At 38.9% G+C, this 25,012-nt stretch overlaps 2 protein-coding genes and 1 long non-coding RNA gene across 3 annotated transcripts; all 3 read left to right on the forward strand.

Annotated features, from left to right (window-relative positions):
• Nucleotides 1–2,387: 2,387 nt before the first annotated feature.
• On the forward strand, nucleotides 2,388–17,057 carry LOC135605295 (trafficking protein particle complex II-specific subunit 130 homolog). Its single transcript, XM_065095214.1, has 21 exons — nucleotides 2,388–2,582; nucleotides 3,656–3,885; nucleotides 4,022–4,203; nucleotides 4,476–4,659; nucleotides 4,794–4,884; nucleotides 6,167–6,327; nucleotides 7,260–7,349; nucleotides 7,496–7,657; nucleotides 8,459–8,520; nucleotides 8,712–8,802; nucleotides 9,620–9,777; nucleotides 9,903–10,122; nucleotides 10,662–11,207; nucleotides 11,562–11,774; nucleotides 12,027–12,414; nucleotides 12,498–12,588; nucleotides 12,686–12,770; nucleotides 13,596–13,785; nucleotides 15,113–15,399; nucleotides 16,452–16,542; nucleotides 16,642–17,057. The coding sequence occupies exons 1-21, from the start codon at nucleotides 2,519–2,521 to the stop codon at nucleotides 16,815–16,817; spliced, it is 3,762 nt and encodes a 1,253-aa protein (XP_064951286.1). The 5' UTR covers nucleotides 2,388–2,518; the 3' UTR covers nucleotides 16,818–17,057.
• A 782-nt stretch (nucleotides 17,058–17,839) lies between these two features.
• LOC135605296 (subtilisin-like protease SBT1.5) lies at nucleotides 17,840–20,866 on the forward strand. Its single transcript, XM_065095215.1, has one exon. The coding sequence runs from the start codon at nucleotides 18,295–18,297 to the stop codon at nucleotides 20,692–20,694; it is 2,400 nt and encodes a 799-aa protein (XP_064951287.1). The 5' UTR covers nucleotides 17,840–18,294; the 3' UTR covers nucleotides 20,695–20,866.
• Nucleotides 20,867–23,253: 2,387 nt separating this feature from the next.
• On the forward strand, nucleotides 23,254–24,036 carry LOC135604922 (uncharacterized). Its single transcript, XR_010484269.1, has 2 exons — nucleotides 23,254–23,614; nucleotides 23,697–24,036. It is a non-coding gene; the product is annotated as an uncharacterized LOC135604922 (long non-coding RNA).
• The last annotated feature ends 976 nt before the right edge of the window (nucleotides 24,037–25,012 follow it).

Genomic DNA, 25,012 nt, shown 5'->3' on the forward strand with positions numbered 1-25,012 from the left:
AGAGAACATCAACATCAACATCATTAAAAACTAACCTAGATATCAAAATTTTTATATTCTATCTACTAGAAAGTTATTTTTTTAAAGAACATTTCAAAACGGTAACTCAAAGTTGTAGCTTTAACATCTATGAGTTTCTTATGGTTAGAAACCCACAAAATCAGAGCGTGGCTAAACTCGACTAAGACACTATCAAATATAAAAGTGAACATTTAGGTCCAATAATCTAAAATATTATATAAAGTAGATCGACATGTAGGAATGCTAAGAATATCGACTAGAAAAAAAAAAGTGTCCTAAGAACACGATGATGATAAACCTTAGGGGAATAAAAATTAGGTTAGCTCAACTCATAACACTAGATTTATAAATAAAATATCTAAAATAATCAATGTAACAATGATCATTCATACAGATTATGAATGGGGTTATGTGGTAACTGAGGAAAGATATGATGGTGAAAGAGGGGGTGATGTAGCAGGGGTGAAGAAGGAATAAGTATTTAAAACTTCTTTGACTTCTTTGATTTTAAACCTGAAAATAAAATTTAATTAGTTGCATATAACTTAATAATGATTACTTGCATTAATAATTTTTTCTATCTTTTTTTCACCGAGTCGAAGGAATCTATGTAATGATGTCATTCTCTATATACCTTTAAAATTATTGATCATAAATAGAGGACATTATATATAAAGTTTATGAATTAAAAAAAAAAGATAAATTCAAACATACATATGTCACAAAACATATTAGAGAGTTCAACACCCTTATATTCTACTCAAGTAATATGTCTAACTAAATGAACTAAAATCAAGTGAGAATAACTCAAGTATAATGACGGTGTAACCCTAGTATAAATAAAAAAATATTTTCAAAACTATCCTAATTTCTTAGAAACTATTATAACATTATCTTAACATGTTTAGTGTCACTATATATATATTTTAATTATTGAGTCATTAATTGATGAAATAGAGGATTCATACATTGAATGTGTGATATAGTATATCTTGAGTATAAATATCATCTTCAAATCTACTTAAACTACTCCATTAATTAGAGGATCCTATATTAAATATGTGATCCAGTGTGACCTTAGTGTAACTTATGTAATTCAAGTATAAATATCTCTGATATCCATAAATTTACTCAAACTTCTCATAAATGATAATAATATCTTTCTAATAGTATTGTATTAGTTATTCTATTTTTTTATTTTTTAGGTCATTAATTGGTGAAATATAAAATTTTCATATTAAATCTATGATCCAATGCGACTTAAATATAACTCAAGTTTAAATATCTTCAGTTATCCTCAAACCTATTCAAACTTATCTAAAACTATAATATCATCTTGTAATATGTTTTGTATTAATTTTTATATATTTTTTTATTATTTTAGAGTTAATAAGTGGTCAAATCCCTCATTAATTTTTTTATGGTTATCATATTATTTGTGAAGGTCCCTAAGTTACTGTTCATCAAATATTTCTAAAAGTATTAGACGCTTAGTTGGGTATCAATTATTTTAAATCGTAGAAAATGATATATAACAATGTTTTAGCATTTTTATAGTGATGTCAACAAGTAAAATAAAACAATTTAAATAGTTTCAAAAGTTGAAATAATTTAATTTCTCAATCTTATATAGTTTTGATGACCATTGTCAACTCTATAAAAAATTTGAGTTCTTTTCAATATCTTACTTTTGCGATCTGTGATATGATGTCATCTCCAACGAAAGGATCACATGTTAACAATCAAAGAGCATATGAGGTCACTAGAGGATATCGTCACAAATAAGAGCGCAAGTTATACGTCAACGCTATCAGAGAGGGGAGGATTTCATCACAAGAAAGGGGAGGATGTCATCAATGTTTGCCACTGAAGAAAAGAGGAAAGGAGAGGACCATCGTTCATCGTCATCACTTACAAAATGGCTTACACTCATTCAATATAACCCTCGTTGGTTCGTATCCCTTGTGTTTTAATTTAAACTCAACCTGACCCGCTTAGAATTCGACCTGAATCCGCTTCGAAGGATTCAACCAAAATCCAATCGATTTTGATCGAGACATAGCTCGAATCGAACTAGCACTCGAGTCGATCGGGTTTAAATCAGATTGATCGATTATCAAAAGGATATTTTTAATAAAAGGAGTGCCCTGGAATTAAAGAAACATAGCGGAGTCATCTGCGAAAATTTTATTAATGAAAATTTTTTGAGTAAATTATCCTCTCTTTTTTTGTCTTTATATTATTTTCTTGATGAATATTTTTGTACAATATTTGATATTAATTTTATTTACCCGCCGCTGTGTGTTACTAGATCTAGTATCGGAGCCGATAGACTCGAGTTCACCTCGCTGTCCCTCTTATAAGTGGGCATTCGTCTATAGGAAACGTTTCACATCGGCCTTGATCCTCCTCCGCTTCCGAGATCGCTGTTGCGGCTTCCGCGGCGATCTCGCTGCCCCGACCGCCTCCGCCGGATGCGAGCCCGGTGATCGCCGCCATGGCGAATTACCTCGCCCAGTTCCAGGCCATCAAGAGCTCCAGCGATCGCCTCGTCGTTTCAGGTACCCCCTCTAAATTCTGATCCCAAGTCAAGAAAACCCTAGATCTGTTCTGATCTGCGCCTGTCGGTTCTTTTCTTGGTTGGTTGGGGAAATATTCTTACGATCCTGCTCGATGCCTGGCAAATCTGGAGTGCCGCATGATCTTTGTTGTCATAGGCGGTATCCGCCACTCAATCTGTGACTTCATTTGCGGAATTTGCATTTATCGTCTCGTGATCATATAGTCAGTGACCAAGGTTTCAGTAGTTAGGGCTTCCAGTGGTTGGAGTGCATTCTTTTTCCTGTGTCCTCAGTTGGTGGTACCAATACGAGCTGTGAATTCTCCCTCCGCAGATGCATTGGGTTCGTGCCGTTAGTTTTGTTAGTAAATGGGGAGAAAATTATGGTCGAAGCTTGTTTGCGGAAAAATGAGATCGGCATCTGGGATACTGAAGCTTATAAATTACTACTGCAATGAAACAAAAAAAAAAAAACTTTCTGTCTATTTTTCTTATCAATAATATTTATAATTCATTAAATAAAATTATATGTCAACGATGTAAAGTAACTAGTAAACAGTGTAAAAGCAGATTTCTCACCACAAACGTTTCTTTTTTTCTCATTCCCGTTGCAACAAAATGTATACTACTTTGTAGCCCTAATTCGTCTTCTGTGTTTCTATCACATTTTAATCAAATATTATATTTCTAGGTGATCGGAGATCTGTGATTTTTTTATTTTCTCAAGTTTTCCACTTAATCATATGGCTGTATTTGTATAAACACTCTGAGATTTACTTTAGGAGTGGTGGCTGTGTTGTAAATTATGCAGAAGTGCTTTAATTATTATAATATTTTGTCTCAGTTTTCTTTTCCAAGTATTAACTTGTCTGGCAAGACTAGAGATGTCTTGAGCTGAAATTTTCTGGATTCTGTATTATTAGATCACTGGGAAAGTGACAAACATCTCTTGGTATTAGGAATGATTATATCATTGTGTTTTGTATTATGGATTCTCAAAAGGTGTCGTACTTTTATACTTTTGTTTTTCTATGTTCTCCCACTAATTATTAATTATTGTCTTTTTCTGTTCAGTTGAAGATGTAAGTGACTTGTGGCCTAGTGTAAAAGAAGGTTTTGAAGCACGTTTACCATTGAAGAAGGCTTGTTTAAATAACAAGACAAGGAATCCTGTATATGTGGAGAATCTTCCTGCTGAGTTCATATTAACCACGGATGCAAGATTACGTAGTCGTTTTCCCCAAGAGCAGTACCTGTTTTGGTTTCGCGAACCATATGCAACAGTTGTCCTTGTTAGTTGTGAGGTATTTGTTCTGGTGCAAAACATTGCACCACTGTATTATTTTGTCAATTTGTAAAATGCTCTTAGTCATGGATTAAGTTTATGTTTGTTGTGATTGCCACTACTTCCTTATTGTTACGGTCCCAATCTTCTATCAGGATCTTGATGAATTTAAGACAATCTTAAAACCAAGGCTGAAATTAATTGTGCAAAATGAGGAGCGAGAATGGTTCATTATATATGTGTCAAAGGCTCATCCCAGCAATGACCAAGCAACTAAGATGGCAAAGAAGGTTTATGCTAGACTGGAGGTTGATTTTAGCTCCAAAAAGAGGGAGAGGTATATAGTATATTTTCATTATTCGTATATATTATTCATACATTGATTTTACATAATCCTTTCTTCAATATGGTAGGTTAAGTTTCATGGCTGTGGTTGATTTGTGATTAGATGTCTTTGCAGTTAATTAGAATTAGTGATACAGCTTCATATTTATATGAAGTGTGAACAGAATGAGTTTTAGTTCTCTTTATCGTTTGGAATTTAATACAAGAACATTTTTGGTATTTGGATATGTTATATCTTGGTGGGATTTTCAATGTTTTCCTCAGATGCTGCAAGTTAGACTTAAATGGAGCAGATGCAAGTTTTTGGGAAGACTTTGACTCCAAGATAGTGGAATCTATCAGAAATACATTGGATAGGCGTGTTCAGTTTTATGAAGAGGAAATAAGGAAGATGAGTGAGCAACGTTTAATGCCTGTGTGGAACTTCTGTAATTTCTTTATATTGAAGGTACCTTCTTCCGGTCACATATGCTGGTGCTATCTAGGTCAATAAGGAATAACTAAAATTTTACTATGGTTTTTGCCCAAACATGTAATTCTTGCAATCCTTCACTGGATTTAGCACTCTTTTTCTCCTTTCAGGAGAGTTTGGCTTTCATGTTTGAGATGGCTCATCTTCATGAAGATTCATTACGTGAATATGATGAACTTGAACTTTGCTATACGGAAACAGGTTAATATAATTTTCCTTTTCTTTGCAGAATTGTAGAACATTTCTCTAATAATTTTAAGATTAATCTTTGTATAGTAAAGGTTTTCTATTTGAAAATTGTGAAGGAATCATCAAATACATAAAAATGCAATGGAAAGTGGCAAATCACAAATATGTGTGTGCATTAACTTTTATGTCTGAATGGATATTTGTGCATGCACATGAATACACGTGCATTTTTTATGTGTTTTTCATGTTTATCTATGTATGCATGTGTTTGTTGATTGTTTAATATTGTATTACAAATATTTGTGCACTATATCAGGTTGTATCTTGCAAGGTTCGCTGTGTCGTATTGTACCGACGTTTCGACCCGGGCTCAGTATGGTACCGGTGTACCGGGCGGTACATCAGGGCATATCGAGCGGTACACCCTGGTGTACCAAACCATTTTTTACTTTTTTTTATACTGTAGTACTGTAGCGGTACCGGGCGGTCCGCGTACTGGTAACCTGTCGGACCGGTATGTACTGCCTGGTACGGACGGTATGCTTCGGTATGGCAGACCACTATCTTGTATGCCTGAACAACACCCGTGTGATAGAGTTTAACGTTCTATTATATATTCTTATTTCTAGCAATAGCTATGATGCATTTCTTCTTTTAAAATTTTGTTACAGTTAAGCAATATTTATAGAAGACATGTGTCTCACAGTCCAATGGATGATGAATCCCAGTCTCAAGTGAATTTTTTATTATAAACTAGCTGCTTGTTTGATCTTTATAGATCAAATGATTTACTTAACAAATAAAAAATTTCTAGATAAATTCAAGGAGCTGCATTGTGCAGAAATATTGTACTATTATTTTAAAATTGGATTTATGTTGTTGTATCCAGGTCTGAAATATATTAAAAAACCATTAGTCATAAAAAATAAAATATTGTCTATAGTAGTGGTCATGTCAAGTAGACAGTCTAATACTGTGGTGTTTTTCTGCCCCATTCCACTCAGGTTTTTTTTTATTATGATTCATTGCAAAAGAACTTCTATGTGGTGCTTGTGCCTTTTTTGTGAATTGTAAAGATAAAAGACATGCTTTATTGACAATCATTTTTTCCGTAGCTAGTAGTAATATACTGTTTATTTTCGTTGCAAAATTTTAACACTATTGAACAGTCCATAGTTCATACTAATGTTTTCTCTAGTATTTGTGTGTAGGAAAGTCCAAGATTTAATTTGCTTGTGTGATCATCACACAAAGGGGATAAATTGACTCATTCTGTAACTTGTTACACATGCAGTTAATGCTCCTGGAAAACAGAGGGATTTTGGAGGACTGGAACAGGGTGATGATCAGTCTGCTCTCTTGAAGCCTGAATTCAAACCACTATCACAAATTGTCCAGGATGATTCATTCCGAGAATTTGAATTCAGACAATACCTATTTGCATGCCAATTGAAGGTTTGTCCATTGTATATAGCTTCTTATATTTTGTATCTTGATCTGAATATGTGCTGTGAATTGAGTTGAAAGGTAATTTTGAAACTATACTGTAATAATCAGTTGAGCATAACCAAGGTCATTCTTTACAGCTATGATATTTGTAGCATCATATAACTTTCAATATTGTCAAACTAAAGCTTATTAATTAATTCATATTCAGGCAAAATTTAAGTTGACAACCTTTATTTACTGTACCAACTTTCACAAACTGAGGTTTTTTTGGCTTTTGACTCACTGTATCTTGTAGTTTTGCTGCTTTATAGTTGTCATATGATATTCTGGGTGGATTAGGTGGCATCTTGATTTCTCTAATATGTTCTAATACTCTTTTGTGTGATTGGGAGCAAGGTTCGCTGTACCGTACCATACCGGCGTTTCGACCCGAGCTCGGTACGGTATGGTACTGGTATACCGGACGGTACATCAGGGCATACCGAGCGGTACACCCTGGTGTACCGAACAATTTTTTACTTTTTATACTGTAGTAGTACTACAGTATAGTACTGTAATACTGTAGCGGTATCGGGGCGGTCCGCATACCGGTAACCTGTCGAACCGGTACATACCGCCCGGTACGGGCGGTATGCTTCGGTATGGCAGACCTTGATTGGGAGTTATATCGTCACATTATTAAACTGTTTAATATAATTTAGCTGATCTTTTGTCAATATATCATCAAAATCAAAAGTTAGCATGATAATTTTTTTGTAGTTCGTAAGTCATCTTTAGAATCCTTTTATATGCCATCCAATGCATTTATGTACTTAATGCATTTTCAAAGTTATTTTGGCGTATTTGAATTTGAGGCCATTCTTTCTATGTTTTGTTTAGTCTATAACAAGCCATTCCTGTACTTAGTCTGGGGTTTGGCCTCTTTTTTAATCTTGCAGCTACTATTTAAATTAGGCCGTCCAGTAGAGGTTGTCGCGAGGGGCTATTCATTTATTATCAGCTTCTCAAAGACATTGGCCTTGCATGAAGTATGTGGTTCAACCCTGTTGTATTATCTGCCTTTATGTGACTTTTGAAGTATTTGTGGAATTTCAGCAATTAATTAAACTTATTCAATATGCCACATCTTGTGAAAGGTTTACACATAACATCTGTTTGTTTTCTACTCTTTCAGAAATTTCTACCATTTTGTTTGAGGGAGGTGTGGGTGATAACTGCTTGCTTAGCTATTATTAGTTCAATTTCATCTATTTATGATGGTGAACTGGCAGCACCCGATATTGAAAAGGAATTCTACCGTTTCCAGGGCGATCTTTATTCACTTTGCCGAGTTAAGGTAGAGTTTGATTCATATAACTTATTTGCTTAACAAGTGTTTATTTTCTTAAAGTGTGTCACTGCCTTAATTTGCCTATTCCTAGAAATTGACATTTAAGGGAAAAAAATTCTTTTGGGCTTCTTTGAGGCAAATGTTGGCTGATGGTTCTCCCGCTCCTTGAAATTGCTATTTTTTTTCCTTTTGAAGAATCAGCTTATTCTAACAAGGTTTGCATGGATTTATGCATAAGTTGGCTTGACTCCAGCCTGTACTTCACCCTAAGTTTAATCAAGTGATAGAGAATTAGCTGTGGCAACATTAAGTTTTTAGGGATGACATATCTTAGGTCCAGTTAGCAGCATGTTAAACTAGCTATTTGCTCAAATTGAAGGTATAAGCAAATACAGTTGTCTTAATGCCTTTTAATTGCATAATGTTTACATGGTCAATATGTATATTTTTTTTATCTGATAATCTTGCAAGACAAATGTTCACTATATCATCTTAGATTAAAAATAAGGGCATCGTTTTCCCTCAAGCATTTCAATTAGAGTTAGCTTTTCTAGAGGTCTGAAGTTGAGCAAATGAATGGATGTTGCATATGTACACTGAGACCACAGTTCCTGATGAATGGACCTTGCTTGCTCAGCCCTGTATTTTTCAAAGTAAAATTTATGTTCTCTTGATTCCTGATTTATATTATATCCAAAGTATATGTGTGAACATTGCCATATTCTTCTTCTGTCAGGATATTTTCTGGAATATTACTGTTGCTGCAACTGAAACCATATTATACTAAAACATTGTTGTATGTGTCAGTTTATGAGGCTCGCATATATGATTGGGTATGGAGTTGAAATTGAAAAAAGTTCTGTAAACAGGTACAGTGGTCGACAACACCTGATTTGGTTTTGGTCTTATTATAATGCATCTATAAGTTTACTTTGATTATATTCTTTCTTTGCCTTATTTAATGCAGCTATAGTTCTAATTTGATTGTACACTTTCTTTTTAAAATTATTTTTATTCTTCTGCATATCATAATCTTTTTATCTTGAATTTTTTTGAACAGTGCCTCTTTAAGCATGTTGCCTTGGCCCAAGCCAGCTGTTTGGCCATCTGTCCCAGCAGATGCTTCGGCTGAAGTGCTTGCGAAGGAGAAGGTAAGTTTTTCTTTTCCTTTCGCTTTGTTATCATGTTTCTGAATGGCATGACTTGGATTTATGTATTAATGATAAGTTAGTTGTCTTGTTGACCTGAATATTTTCTAAATCTAGTTATTTATCTTGAAAAAGAAATAATATATACATTGTTTTGACAAAGCTCACAAAGTTCCTAGAGATATAATATGATATGTTTAAGATAAACAGTATATTGATGCGATCAAGGACAACAGGAGTATTAGGATAGTAATTTTTTTGTATTATTATATGTTTGCATAAAAAAAATTAAGTCCTTATATTTTTTGTATTTATAATGAACAAACTTACTCAGAATATTTAGGTTAATTTTATTTTGCTGTATTTTGTTTGCTGATAGCATTTTAGCAACACAAGAGAAGAAGTAAAGGTATACTTGAGATGGATAGACTAGAAGTTTTCCAAAATTAAAGTTCTAGAAACTTTGGTTCCATTGTTTAGCAGAATGGAAATTTTGATTAAGAATTATCTAACATGATGAATAAAGTGGACAAAAGTATCACAGTATTGTGTGGTCCTCATTTTCCCCTTAGATTAAAACTAAGACAGTTGTAAGGTTAGTGCTTTATGGATCAGAATATTTGGGTACCAGGAAAAACAATCTATTTTATAGATATAAAGACTCTGTTTTGTTCCACCCACATAGAGTAACAAATTCAGATATAAAGACCCTTATTTTGATAGATCACTAGGCCTTGATCTAGTTATATCATCTGTGAATTTATATCTATTTGCAATGCTGTACTGTTGTTTAGTGTTAAGCTTTTGTTTATGTGGGCAGATGATTCTTCAAGCAAATCCTAGAATGAAGCACTTCAATATTCAGAGAAAACCATTGCCACTAGAGCCTTCATCACTTCTACGAGAAGCTAATCGACGAAGGGCTTCCCTTTCTGTTGGAAATGCATCTGAGTTACTTGATGTCCGTCCAACTGATGGGTAATGATTTTAAAACCAGACCAGGAATATATATAAGTGGCAAAAATGGCTTTGTCACCAACGTTTATCCATTTAAAGGAACAAAACTTTGGTTCTTATTCTATTTGCATTTCTTATGTGGGCAGTTCAGGTCTAGATGGATATCAAAGATTCAGTCCACCAAGTAAGATTTATGCAAGCCCTATGCCACGAACCTACTCTGGTCCAGTAAATTTTGAGAGCTCTGTATCACTTGATCGCCCTATGAGATTATCAGAAATCCATGTTGCAGCAGAGCATGCACTCAAGCGGACAATTACCGATCCTGATTTGTTGAAATCATTGTCTTCTTTGGAGGAATTTGAGGTTAGTGTTATTTACATTGTTCACTAATGAAAATCACATTCTTCTCAACTGAATATTGTTTTTCTAATCCAAGTTGCATTTTCTTCTCTTACTACATCAAAAGATAAATCCCATCATTTTCTGCTCCTGATAATATTTAGAATACCCAACCAATCAGTAGCCTTTTTTTCTTTGGAATGCTGCACCTAATGCAGTTCATGCAACGTTTTAAAAAGTGAGTTACTGCATGATTTAAATTCGTCTCTTCACCTTGGTTCTTATTATTCTTGTCTACAATTTGGTTCATCTGATTACTAGAGAGATGAATCAAATTCTTATTAATTTATCCTTCCAAGTTATCTTTGTCAAACATATATGATCTTGGATCTAAGCTCATTTGGGGATTTGGATTTCTTGTTATAGTTTGTCTTGAAGTGTAATTGTTCCCCATATCTCTATCTCATTAGCTTTTCTATGATAAACTGCATGTACATTTGGTTTAATAACTTGTAGTATAATGTGCTTCGCTTATGTATTTATATTTATTTTGCTCTCGACAGAAAAAATATATGGAACTAACAAAAGGAGCTGCTGATAATTACCACCATTCATGGTGGAAGAGGCATGGTGTTGTTCTTGATGGAGAGATTGCAGCTTTATGCTTTAAGAATGGAAATTATGATTTGGCTGCAAAGTCATATGAGAAGGTTTGTGCTCTCTATGCTGGGGAAGGATGGCAAGACCTCTTGGCTGAAGTTCTTCCCAACCTTGCAGAATGTCAGAAAATTCTTAATGATGAAGCTGGCTATTTGTCATCTTGTGTTCGGTTGTTATCTCTAGAGAATGGTTTATTCTTGACTAAGGAACGACAAGCTTTCCAGTCAGAGGTTGTACATCTTGCTCATAGCGAGATGAAACACCCTGTACCCCTTGATGTTTCATCGCTGATCACATTTTCTGGCAATCCTGGTCCACCACTTGAGTTATGTGATGGGGACCCTGGTACACTGTCAGTAAGTGTGTGGAATGGCTTTCCTGATGAGATCACTTTGGAGTCTCTTAGCTTGACACTGATGGCAACTTTTAATGCAGACGAAGGTGTCAAGGTTTGCTTACTAGAGCTGAGTCAATAATTCTTCTGTGTCATAGATAATTTGCTGTTAAACTTGATAGCAAAAGATTTAATAATTTCTGGATTGGTTTGTTTAACAATCTATTAGCAATCTGTTGAGAGTTAGTCATGTGCATAATTGGACTTTGATTATATGTGTTCTTTTAAGGGAGTAAATGATGAATGTCAGTAGAATTTTGTTTAAAAGACATTAGATTTGTCAATACTATGTATTTTGTTGTTTATTTGATGGTGTTTAGGGTTTTGTTGATTTGTTTTTGTATGTGGACAATAAAAATCTCAGATGCGCAACATAATAATCTTTTTGTTATATTTTTTTATTTTGTAGACAATAAACAGCTCAGATGCCCACATATTAAAACCAGGTCGAAATGTCATCACTCTTGATGTTCCTCCACAAAAGCCAGGATCCTATGTCCTGGGAGTTCTTACAGGACAGATTGGCAATTTGGGATTTAGATCCCATAGCTTTTCCAAAGGTGGCCCCCTTGATAGTGATGATTTTATGAGTTATGAGAAACCAACCAGACCTGTACTGAAGGTAAAGTTTTGGTTGCTAAAATTGTTAAATAATTCCATTACCTCCATATATGTCTAGGGTAGATTTTGTTTTCTTAGATACTTGATAATCTCCATGAATTGTGGTATTATTTGGGACCAGTGTTTTGAGATTTTATGCATAAAAAAAGGTTAAAAGAGGGTCTAATTGGCCTTAGATTTTGCAAGTATGTATAGCAGCAGAATATATATCATATTATTCTTCTACTTATGTGACTTCTTTCTTCTTCATCAGGTGCTCAAGCCAAGACCTTTAGTCGATATTGCTGCTGCAGTATCATCAGCTTTGTTAATGAATGAAATTCAATGGCTTGGATTAATTGTAAAATCAATAAAGTACTCGCTTAAAGGTGCTCTCTTAAGTATAGATACTGGTCCTGGCTTGATGATTGACGAATCTCATATGATTGAGATTGACGACCATGTAAAGCCAATGGAGGATAAAGTTCATGCAGATGAATTAGACATTACAAGGGAGAATGCTATTTCTACTGTTGAATTTAAACAATTTGTGCTTGAAAATGGTAAAATAGCACTGCCGGATTGGGCCAGTGATATAACTACTGTGTTATGGTTTCCGGTTCGTGCTATTGATGACAGGATGGCTGTAGGAGCATCAGCAGGTTTGATAGTCATTTCTCATAGATATAATGATAATATGGAAACCTGACTAGATTTAATGTTTATGAATAAATTTTATATTCAGATTGTCCTCAGAGACAAAGTGTCGTTGATGGCATGAGAACAATTGCTTTGAAACTCGAATTTGGAGCTTTCCGCAATCAAATATTTGAAAGGCAACTTCTATTCTTTTCTTTTCTCATCATTGTATATAAGATGTCAATCTTTCTTTGCTACACTTTGGCATCCTAATACATTATTGATCTTAAATAGGACCATTGCTGTGCATTTCACTGACCCATTCCATGTTACCACACGTGTTTCCGATAAATGCAATGATGGCACTTTACTTTTGCAGGTATGACTACTTAAATTTAATTGCATTGTTGCTGAGCTTCTGAATTAATAGTGTCATTATTCTCATCTTTAAGACTGTCAAAACTCTTATTTTCATGGCTCACCCTCATGTTTGTAATCTACTAGTATTGGTTCACATGGATGGACCAACTGACATGGGCTCTGTGCCAGCTGGAGTTACCTTTTCATTCCCTTCTCATGCTTAGTGCAGACATATGTGTACCAGCTGGCACATATAATTCATATTTTCAAGAACATTTTAAAACTTTTATTTGTTGCAGTTTGACTGTGCCTCTCTCTCTCTAGGTCCTTGTAGTAGTCATCTATTTTCTTAAACTTCCACGATTCTTGAGTCTTTGAATATCTTGGTATTTCCAAATTTATAATGGTTATCTCATACGTCCTGGTTACTACCAGTGAGCTTGATTTATTGGCAGTCAATGGCTGTTGCTATATTCACTGGAGAGAGCAATTTGTGGTACATGCTTGAGATGGATGGTTCATGTTGAAGCATTAATTTGTTCTCTGGATCTCTAATTTGGTGGTTATTTTGGTTTTGTTTTTTATTGAACAAGCACTAAAACTACTTTGATGGTTATCATCTGGTAGCTTTCAACATGAATTTCTTGCAAGTCTGGTTTTGTCATCTATTTACATGTGTTCTTGCTGAAAAATTCGAGTATTTGTTTCAACTAAGTATGTGAAAACTTCTGCCACTACTTACTGAAAAGAAAGATGTCAATTGTTTTACTTTCTGATCAATAGTTCAAGGTGTAATTCTCACTGCCTAAATTTGCCTAATCTGAATATTTATCTGATCATCTAGGTGATGATACACTCTCAAGTAAAGGCTACTTTGTACCTACATGATGCATGGTTAGATCTACAACCTGGATTTGTCCATGTTGGAAAGGCAAATGGAAGACCTGTTTCAGGTTTCTTCCCACTTGTCATCTCACCATCTTCTACAGCAGGAATCTTGTTTAGCGTTTGCATAGAGAGTATGCCTTTTGGAGGTAAAGTGTATTTATTTTCTTGCTTGTAGGTGCTTTTCCTGATTTTTCTACTTTTGTTATTTCCTTATGTATGCATATAAATTATTTTTATTCTAGTGGTGCCATGCATTCATGTGAGTTGCCTTCTTGTTTCAGTCATGTTGTGCTTGTGCACTGGATGTGTCATCTCTATAGCTCAATTTGTTGGGATTAATAAAATCCTTTATGTTCTTCAGAGAGAAATAGTACCTTGTATTATTTTTTATTAATGGTCTAATGCAATTTTACACATTTAATTTTGCCCTATATGTCTATTTTCCTTTTGAGTGTTCATATCTATTCAAATATATGTGATACAGCTACCAATCTGTTCAAAAAATTTTAATTTTTTTTCAATGGGCTGTCATCTTTAAACATATAACACTGAATAATGAGCTTCTTTTTGTGGTGTTAGAAGGGAGAAAATTTTGTGCCATGTTGGATCTTCATAAATAGCTAATCTTAAGCCTTCATTATGGATCTGTGAATGGCTGATATTTATGTGTAGACATACATGAATTGCAATAATGGATGTAGGCAAAGAGAGCCAAACTCCATTAGATATTTTTTATGGTGATGCTTCCATGTTCAGAGTTATAGTTTCCCCTGGGGGGCATCTGATGCTTTAATGCAATCTTGAATGTATCATTTAGGCAAAACTCATAGACTTATGATAATATTTCTTGTGGAATTTTAGCAATGGTAAAAACCAGAGATGCTTCCAACTTATAAGCATGCTATGTTATTTGCCTTTTAGGTGTGCTTTTTGTGTATATATGTTGGAAAACATGTGCAAGGCTAGGTATTGTTGTATACATCAGGATATTGGCATCATGTACATCAACGATGTGTTGCATGATTTGAATTTTAAGTTTACTATAGTAGAAATCCTAATTATTCAGAAATGGCACAGAGAGAAGCAGCATTGTTTTAATGGGGTTTCTTAATGGCCTTTAAGAATGCAACAAGAATCTTATTCTAATAGAAAAAAATTTCTCCTTCTACTAATGGATTGCAAAGAAGGATAAGGTATTGATTTTTTTTATTTTTGTAATTTTGCTATGAGTGAGAAGTTCACATGTAGCAGTTTAGACTGAACAGGAAGTTTACAGCAGTCAACTTGATACACAAAATATTGTGAAGTCTGTATGTTAGCTAGTGATGGCAACTATTATCTTCATCCCGTTGTAATATATGCTCTATGTATTTGTAGCTTTCTATTGCCGTTTATTACAAGTGTATCCTCTCAGAGCTTTTTTCTTGTAGGTTTCAATGATCTATTTACTCATCTTGTTATTTTGCTTAGCAGATCAGACAGAACTGCTGCAAACACAAAGTATCTTGAATATTATGTATGGAATCTCTGGTGATAGAACTAATGGAGCACATGCACCTGCACCACTGAAATCTGAAAGCAATGAGAAATTGCATTTTAAGGTTGCAATTGCTTTACAACGGCCTGTACTTGATCCATGTGTAGCAGTTGGTTTTATTCCATTTTCTTCGGATTGTCTGCGAGTTGGACAACTGGTTAGTATGAAGTGGAGAGTCGAAAGGTTGAAAGATATGGAAGCCAGCCCATCTTCCTCATGTAATGTAAGTTCTTCAAACCATTTAACGCTTGAACGTTAGGAATTTTCTCCTTGGTAGTTTCTGATGGATATAAGTCCACATTAGAGGTTCTGAAGGGCCAATAAAGAGGTCTTTGTTTGATCAATGGAATGTCGGACCTTTTAATCGTGAGTAGCCTTTCCAATTGTTAAAATTATTTGATGAATAACAAGGTTTCTTACTGAGGTCTATACTGCAACATGGATCTTTGAGAAATTGAAGGTTTCAGGTAATGTAACTACTGAGAGTCTCATAAAATGAGCAAATTTCCAAATTCAGAGGTCCTATAGATGTCTGATAACATGTGAGGGTTTAATTATTTCATAATGAAGTAAATAAACCTTGCTCTTGTAAATACGGGAGTCTAGGAAGCCCCACATTAACCCTGCTAGTAGAGAGGTGATTTATGCAACTTGAAAAAACAAAATGATAAAGATAGAATACTGATTGGTATCAAGCTATATGGTCCAGCTTTGATTTGTAGTCAAACCAATAAATAGCGGTCAGTATGTATCAATCCAATTGGTACTTGAAACCTCCAAGCTAACAATAAATACTTAATAATCTCAGGAGTCTGACCATGGATGGCACTATATGTTTTCTGTCAAGCCAAAATTTTGATATAGTTTCTTACATTAGTATTTTGTTAATCATTGTGCTGTAGTTATACACTATATGTGTTTTGTCAAGCCAAAGTTTTGATATAGTTTCTTACATTAGTATTCTGTTAATCAATGTGCTGTAGTTACACTTGGAAAAAAATTTCCATTTTGTCTTGGACCAAGTAATTTGTTTCATGTATTTTTGTTGCTTGCTGTGATAGATGTACAACAATAGTCCATATTGTGTGTAATACCTGACTACAAGTAGCACAACATTTTAAACAAATGTACCTATGTTAAGCTTACATTGGCATGTCAACTGGGACATGTTCTGACACCAATTGCATTGTGGGGAATCATTGTGAAGTTTTCATGTTATTATAGAATGTATGTATAGTTTATATATTCACATTGGAAATGCCATTGATGCTACAGGATGAGGTGCTTTATGAAGTTGATGCTAACCCAGAAATCTGGATGATCGCTGGGAGGAAGCGAGGACACATATCATTATCCAATGCACGAGGTTCACAGTCTACTTTCTGTTTTGTTTCATACTAACTTTCCTCCTTGTCAATTTGTTAATCACAGACAGACAATGGGTTAATGTATACAAGGACTGCAGGTTCAAGAATTGAAATCACCGTGACATGCATGCCTCTGATATCTGGTCATGTTCGCCCACCTCACCTAGGTTTGCCAGGCCTTGGTGATGAAAACATTAGCTGCAATCCAGCAGGGCCTCACTTGGTTTGTGTTCTGCCGCCTACCTTAAGTTCTTCATATTGTACACCAGCATGATTGTAGGAGGAAATTCGTGACTTGTATACATATAGCTCGTTCATTGCAATTTTCGAGTGGACCTGCAACCAGATGGTTTCTCGCTTTCTACTGCATTTGTAAATTTAGGTTTCAGATATTAAGATTATGTAGCAACTGTGAGAGTTCCTTTGTGCTGTATCATGATTCCTCTAGATGTAAATTTTCTGCTAAAATTGAGATCACGCATGAATACGAAACCAGCTTAAACATTTTCCATCACGGTGCTTTTGTTTTTCAAACGATCTGCACTCGTTATCTTCAGTGTCAAGAAGTGGAATATTGAGATGGGATAAAAAACAGGTACTTTGTTTAGTGTGTGGTATCTGTTGGAAACTAAATTTATCAATTCAGAATTTCGTGTATACTATTTTACTCCTATTCTATCTTATCCTATGACCTTTTTTTGCTGGGTTGTCATGTTGGTTCTCAAGGCTCGGTAAAACCTTGTTTTCAAGAGTGATTCTTGAGGGCCATATATTTACGGCGAGGCTATTAAAGCCTTGTTTCGAATATTTGGTTATAGATTCTCTATTCGGTTTTTATCTATTTTGCTTTTCCCAATTTTACATTTTCCTTCTTGATTTTGCTGGTGTAGGAAAATATTTGTTCCCACCTTTGTGCAGGCAGGTGAACGATCTCGGTTTTATCTTTTTCCGATCAATACCTGCACGAGAGATCATCTGGAATGTCTTAGGACAGCATATCGCGACTTGGGGTTCTTTTAGACTATTCACTGAAATTTTATTTATTTGATTTTTGATAAGTTTAACTCTGTTTTATCATCCTCCGCTAACAGTATCTTGAAATAATGGTATTCTTGCCCAGGATTTGGTCTAATGTTGCATGTTTGAGATCAAATAATATAGTAGACGTGTCACTTGGTGGTATTCTCTTCACCTGCAATTTGATCGAATCTTACATCGAACTAACCATTGATTTTAATGGGCATAGTGTCCGGATAATACAACATATTTTGTCGTCCAGTTATTTATTTATGTATTCATGCGTTACAGCTCGCCGGAACGATGACGAAAGCGTAACTCAGAGTCCGCATGCAGTGGCAGCACTACAACCCACAGTCAAAATCTGCCATCTCTCTCCCATCGTGTTCGTGTGTGATCTGATCAAACTCAGGAGGCTGCCCTCGTTCCGACGATACGAGGAACCGGTCTGCCATCCCCGACTTGGCTGATGCTGCTCGTCATTGACCACTCGCCCGTCCTCTTCTTCAACGTGCAGGAAACGAGAATAGACGTGTGGCAAGGATTAGTCGCATCGAGACATGGGTTGTAGTCCGTAGTAACACCGCCCGCCAACTAATGCAGCAATGATTTGAACATCACTTCACCCCTGCATCTCTTCTCTTATCGTCCCTGCCCGAAGGGCCTCAAGTTTATATCGAGAACTCTCCCCGGTCTTCTTCCCACGTCCCGCTCTCCTCCTCCTCAACTCAAAGATGGCTTCAGCTCCGTTCTTCCTTCTCCTTCCCGTGGCTTTACTCCTCCTCGTCTCCTCCACTCTCCAACAGGAAGAAGGTGGCCTCGACGAGATTCACACCCCACAAACCTATATAGTTCGCGTCCGCAGTGACCTTAAACCCTCCGTCTACCCGGAAGTTGAACACTGGTACTCCGCCACCCTCCGCTCCCTCTCTTCTTCCTCCAGCGCCGTAAATGAAAGCCCCACCCGGGAGACTTACCGCCCGCGGGCCCTTCTCCACGTTTACCGCACCGTCTTCCACGGTTTCTCCGCTGTCCTGTCCTCCGCCGAGGCCGACCTCCTCAGCTCCCAGCCTGGCGTCCTCGCAGTCTTCCCCGATCGCCGCCAACGCCCCCACACCACCCGCTCCCCCCAGTTCCTTGGTCTGCTATCCCCCCCCTCCCGCCCCAACTTCCTCCTCTCCGCCACCGACTCCGGATCCTCCGCCGTCATCGCCGTCCTCGACACCGGCGTCCGCCCCGACCACCACAGCTTCTCCGAGACGGGACCCACCCAGATGCCACCCCGGTGGAGGGGCGCCTGCGAGCCCGGCCCGTCCTTCCCCCCCACTTCCTGCAACAAGAAGCTTGTCGGCGCCCGCTTCTTCTCCTCCGGTTTCCTGGCCTCCACGAAGAACGCATCCTCCGACGTCCTGTCCCCCATCGACACCGAGGGCCACGGCACACATACCGCCTCCACCGCCGCTGGCGTCCCCGTCCCAGGCGCATCCCTTCTCGGCGTCTATGCTGCTGGTGTCGCCTCCGGAGTCGCTCCAAAAGCCCGCGTTGCCGCCTACAAGGTCTGCTGGTCCTCGGGATGCTTCGACTCCGATATTCTAGCTGCCCTCGACCGCGCCGTGGACGACGGTGCGGACGTCATCTCCCTTTCCGTCGGATCCAACCCGGTGCCGCTCCACCTCGACCCCATCGCCATCGGGGCCTTCGGAGCAGCAGAGCACGGCGTTCTCGTGTCCGCATCTGCCGGCAACGGTGGCCCGAACGAGATGACCGTCACCAACGTCGCCCCATGGATCGTCACCGTCGGAGCCAGCACCATCGACCGCCGTTTCCCTGCAGACGTCGTTCTTGGCGACAGGACCGTCCTCACCGGCGTTTCCGTCTATGCTGCGGACGCGCATACCGGCGCTTCCCTCGTTGGCGAGCTCCCGTTGGTATACGCGGGGAACGCGTCCACGTCGCGCCCCGGTTTCCGGTCCTCCGCCCACTTCTGCATGAGGGAGTCTCTGGAACCGGCGCTAACACGAGGTAAAGTGGTGCTCTGTGAACGCGGGGGCATCCCGCGCGTCGAGAAGGGGTTAGCCGTGAAGGAGGCCGGTGGAGCGGGAATGATCGTGGCCAATCAGTTTCTGGACGGGGAGGGCTTGGTGCCGGACGCGCACCTCCTCCCGGCCGTCAACGTCGGCTACTCGACCGGGAACATAATCCGTGCCTACGTCCGCTCCACCGCCGACGCACGCGTCCGTCTGGTCTTCCGCGGGACCCAGGTCGGGGTCAAGCCAGCGCCGGTAGTGGCCGCCTTCTCCGGGCGCGGGCCCAGCGCCCCGTCGTGCTACCTCATCAAGCCCGACGTGGTGGCACCGGGCGTCGGCATCCTGGCGGCCTGGCCGCTCGGCCTGGGCCCGACGGGCCTCCCCTCGGACGCGCGGCGGACCGAGTTCAACGTCATGTCCGGCACCTCCATGGCGTGCCCCCACGTATCCGGGGTGGCGGCGTTGCTGAGAGCGGCGCACCCCGACTGGTCGCCGGCCGCCGTCCGCTCGGCAATGATGACGACGGCGTACGTGACCGACAGCTTGGGCCAACAGATGCTGGACGAGAACTCCGGCAATAGGTCGACGGCGTGGGCGCACGGGTCCGGGCACGTGGACCCGGAGAAGGCGGCCGATCCCGGTCTCATCTACGACCTAACGGCGGACGACTACCTCAGCTTCTTGTGCAGCTCCAACTATACCGAGATGCAAATCCGGACGATAGCAAGGAGGACGGTGAACTGCTCTCGGAACTCCGGCCGAATGCCTTGGGACCTGAACTACCCATCCATATCAGTGGTCCTGGAGCAGCCGAAGGAAAGCAAGCTTCAAGTGATCGCCCACCGGACGCTGACGAACGTCGCCAATGGCACATGTGCCTATACGGTCGAAACCCGAGCACCGGTAGGAGTGCAGATGTCGGTGGACCCTCAGCAGCTGGTATTCCAAGGCAAACGTCAGAAGCAGGGGTTCGTGGTGAATATATCCGCCGAGGGCGTTACGTTGCCGCCCGGTGGATGGAAGACGGAGTTCGGCTTGCTGAGTTGGTCGGATGGCAAGCACACAGTGAGAAGTCCAATTGCAGTGACATGGCAGCAAGCATTTTAGGGTTCATATTCTGCATGCATAGGGAAATTAGTAGATCGATGATGTGATGGACGCTTGAGAACCTCAATGTCATGTAGACGGCAACACTAGTGCCATAATCCGTACGATGTTATCATCAAGTTTCGTTGTTGCAATATATATATATATATATATATATATATAATCATTATTATGATTAACGAGTTTTAAGGTAGAAATATCTAAGCAACGATATAAACACAAGCTTAATAAAGATTTGATAAAAAGAGTGAGGATATGGACTATTCACACCTATCTATCTATAATGTTAAAATTTATTTTAATAAAATAATTGATCTATTAATCTTATTGAATCTGTTACGAAAAAATATTATTTATATCTAGATCAGCTTAATGTGATTTAAATGCATGTAGAATTATTCAAAGTATCTCTGAAAAAAAAATATATATTCTTAGATTGACACGGTACGAATACCGAGATCGAAAGACGTTTCGAATTCGAACATGGTTAGTAATTCTAGATTCCTAAATGTGAATAAAAATAATTCAAAAAAAAGATAACTTTACATATATTCAAAATATAATTTTATTATTAAAATATGAGAAAAAGAATTTGTGATTATATTTTTTATAGAGAAGAAAATTTATGATTTTTTTTTGTAAAGATAAAAATATTTATATATTTCTGTTAAATCTTTGTTTAAGTAGATAAATAGGTGAAGGATGATTTGAATTGACACAATCATTGACGATAGATTTTATATGAGAATATAAATCACTACTCTACAGACGACCCTGCTCGGAGGGCCCAAGTCATCGACCACGAAAGAGGAGATTGATTTTAACCTCTCGGTTGTTAGTGTCAACATCTTTGCGCCATGGCCTCAGGCCAACACGGTTGGGTTCGGGTCTGAATGATTGGAGATCTTCCTGAACGACCCTTGAGGCTGTTGAGGTAGCCGACCGCGGTGGTCCGATCTCGATGGGGTCACTGTTTTCTCCGTGATGGGACCCCTCACTTAGGCATTCGGTGGGAGGCACTCCGTCTTCGTACCTGCACACAGGTCGGGTCGGGAGAGCTCGGCCCGACCCATTTGACGATCAAGTTAATCGACGATCTCAGGGGTTTTTTTTTTCCTCCATTATTCCGAACGCGATGGTTTTTATAGGGAAGGTCAACGTTTCCTGATGTGCACGCTTGTAGGGAGCAGGGTCGTACCTTGAATAACGTCTGACACTAGCATTGGCATGGCATGAAGGACCAGACTCCTGTAGGATGGCGACGTGCCTCGATCGACGTTTTGGTCTGTTTCGACCAGAAACTGTCAGGTTAGATCGAGACAGGTGACCCCCTAGCACCTCGGTCCGCGTGACTCAGGAGACGTCACTAGAGAATTAGTTCGTATCCCCTCATTATTATTACCCTCGTCGTCGGTGTCATTACCGATGCAACTCGGTGGCAAGTTCCCACTCGGAAAGCCGGCGTCATCATCATCCGCGACCAAACCTGGGTTTCTGTGTGCTTTCAATTTGGTAGGTAGATGTCACCACAACAGGACCTTCCCATGGTTCATTCCCCTTGGACACAAGGACAATCCACAAAACCATAGGTAGGACCATATCCCAGGGTTTAATTTGGCGAGGCACATGATTAGACTTCTGTTCTGAAGGACATGCATGGGAAGAAATAGATGAATTACCCACATAAATGTCTGTCCTCCGAGGAACATCCACCGATCACCATGGCCGTCGGACAGCATGTCCAAACTAGTGATGCTTCAAAGAGGAACAGCTCACAGGTACGATTATAACAAAGGTCGAACAAAGAGGAACCGAACAAATCTTGAGAGGATTAAGTACACAATGACAGTCTTTCTATCACTGCAGAAGCTATGATTGAAGCCTTGTCTTCCCAATCAAAATGCAGCTATTCAGAGTATATTCGACTAAGATCGATTCCAATCGGAATCCAAAATCATCTAAAACCGGTTTGATTCTTATATCAAATCTGATGGAACTGAAATCCTGATTCTGAAACCCAAGTCAAAGTTATTAGGTTTTGATTTGACAGCAGGATTGGAGTGGCATAGAAATATATATGTCAGTAGTTCTCTCTCACTGGAATCTCATAGTGCATTGGTCGTAACACACCGTCGCAGAAGAAGACTCGATGACAACAATAATGTTGTTTCCAATTCATCAAGACTCAGGTGCCAGAACAGTCATATATGCCCACAGTCAACCCCCTCCCTCCCCTGGTTGGTTGTCTCCATGCTGTTGTTGATTCTTTGTGCATGAATCCAAATCGGGTGTCATCGGGACGAAGAGAACCATGACAAATATCTCGTCTGGCTGGCTGTCATCATCAGAACGAAGAGATGGAGAGGGTTCTGAAACATGAAAATTATGCAATGCTAAGGAAACCATGCACAAGCAAACCCTAGAAACCATGTGCTGATCAGCAGGAGTCCCCTAGTTTTCCTTGTGCTTTCGTCTTTGTTGCATTTGGTCCCAGCAACATTAATATTCATTTCGAAAACAAGATTCTTGTCACGCAAGGCCACTTTCTCCCATCAAATCACTCCATTAAATCCCCTCACAAGGGAGACAAACTGCCCACCCACCTCCACTCCCTCAGCCTGTTCCTGGAGTGCACCGCACACTGCCCTCTTTCTTTAAAGCCCCCTCCCCCGTCCTTGCCACCTTCTCACAAGAAAGGAGAGCTGTTGGCAGCAGCTTAGAATGGTGGTGATGATAAGATGGCTGGTCTAAGCGTTCTCTTGGAAGCACAAAACAACTCGCCAACACACAGCCATCTCCTCATAAGCCAAACCTCCCTCGGAAAGAACACCTCTTCTTCCTTCTCTACGAGCTCTTTTCTGGAGCACTGCTTCCTTTGCAGGAGGAGACTACAGGAAGGCAGCGATATCTTTATGTACAGGTGAGTTACGGAACCATCTACTTTGGCCATGATCTCCATCTGCGCGTACGTCCATGGTAACCGAGGGCTTCTCTGTCTACAGGGGGGATCGGGCGTTCTGCAGCGAGGAGTGCCGGTGCCGCCACATGTTTGTAGACGAGGAGAGCCGGAGGGCGGAGCATTGCTCCTCCGCCGCCCCCGCATCTGCCGCCGGAAAGGGACGGGCCAGACCCGGTGGTTTCGCGTACTAGTAGTAGTTGCAGCAGCCGCAAGAAGCTGAACTGCGTGTTTCGTGTTATGACATAAATACCCTCTTCTTTTCCTTAAATTCCCTCCGCCTCGATCCCTATCTTAAGGACTTTGCTGTTCATATTCTTTTTGGCTGTGTTGTTTATGCATTACTTTAAGAAGTGATTAAGAAGTTGAAAACAATTATACTATTATTCTTTCTCTTTGTGAGGATAATTATACTTTTTTTATTTAAAAAGGGATGTTAATGTACATGAAAAGTTAAAACACAGTTCTCAGGACATGTTTCAACTGTCATCAGATATTCTCATCATCTTACCTTAACTTTATTACTTATATCTTGATATTTTGCTCACTATTATGTCACTAAAAGTATCTCAATTATATCTTGTTGATCTGCATCATCATAGATAAAATTATATCTTTTTTTCTACTGTTTCTCCTCATCATCATCATCATCATCTCTCTCTCTCTCTCTCTCTCTCTCTATCTTATCTGCCTGCACACACTTTAGAAGACATGGGATCAATCCTTGCATCTAATTCTCATGATTTATCTTTCTCACTGAGATGAAGACATGACTAATGAAGTAGTCAAAAGACAGGAGTTCACTACAAGTGGATTAAACCAAGAACAAAGTGACTTCACTACACTCAATTAAGTGTTGCAGATATTGATGTGGTAGAGACTGAATTCAAAGCGGCACACATACACAATTAAGCAAAGCAATTTAAAAGGTGCCCTATGTATGTATGTATGTAATAGAAATAACAAGCACCTTGAAAGAGAACTGAGTTGTGTACAAGAATGCAAACTATGCATACAACAAAACTTGCATACTAAGTGAGATGGGGATTATTCCTCTTCGATCACAGCAAAAACCTTCTATCATCATCCGCGGTATCAGGCATCGATCAAACAAAAAATATTCAAATATATTTTCTGCTATATAAATTTTTTTCTGGACCACTTGTAGTTAAATCTAGACATCAGAGGGATCATATTGAGATTCTCACTTAGTCCTACTTTTCTTAATCATTTTTAGATCTAACTTAGATATCGAAGGAATCATATCGAGAACCTCACTCGATATTGATCTTGAGTATATATCAAACTCCATATTAAACATCAGAAGCATTTATGATGGATTAAGTAAGACAATCAAGTCGA

Source organism: Musa acuminata, chromosome BXJ2-2 (genome assembly GCF_036884655.1).
Source record: "Musa acuminata AAA Group cultivar baxijiao chromosome BXJ2-2, Cavendish_Baxijiao_AAA, whole genome shotgun sequence".
Taxonomy (NCBI): domain Eukaryota; kingdom Viridiplantae; phylum Streptophyta; class Magnoliopsida; order Zingiberales; family Musaceae; genus Musa; species Musa acuminata.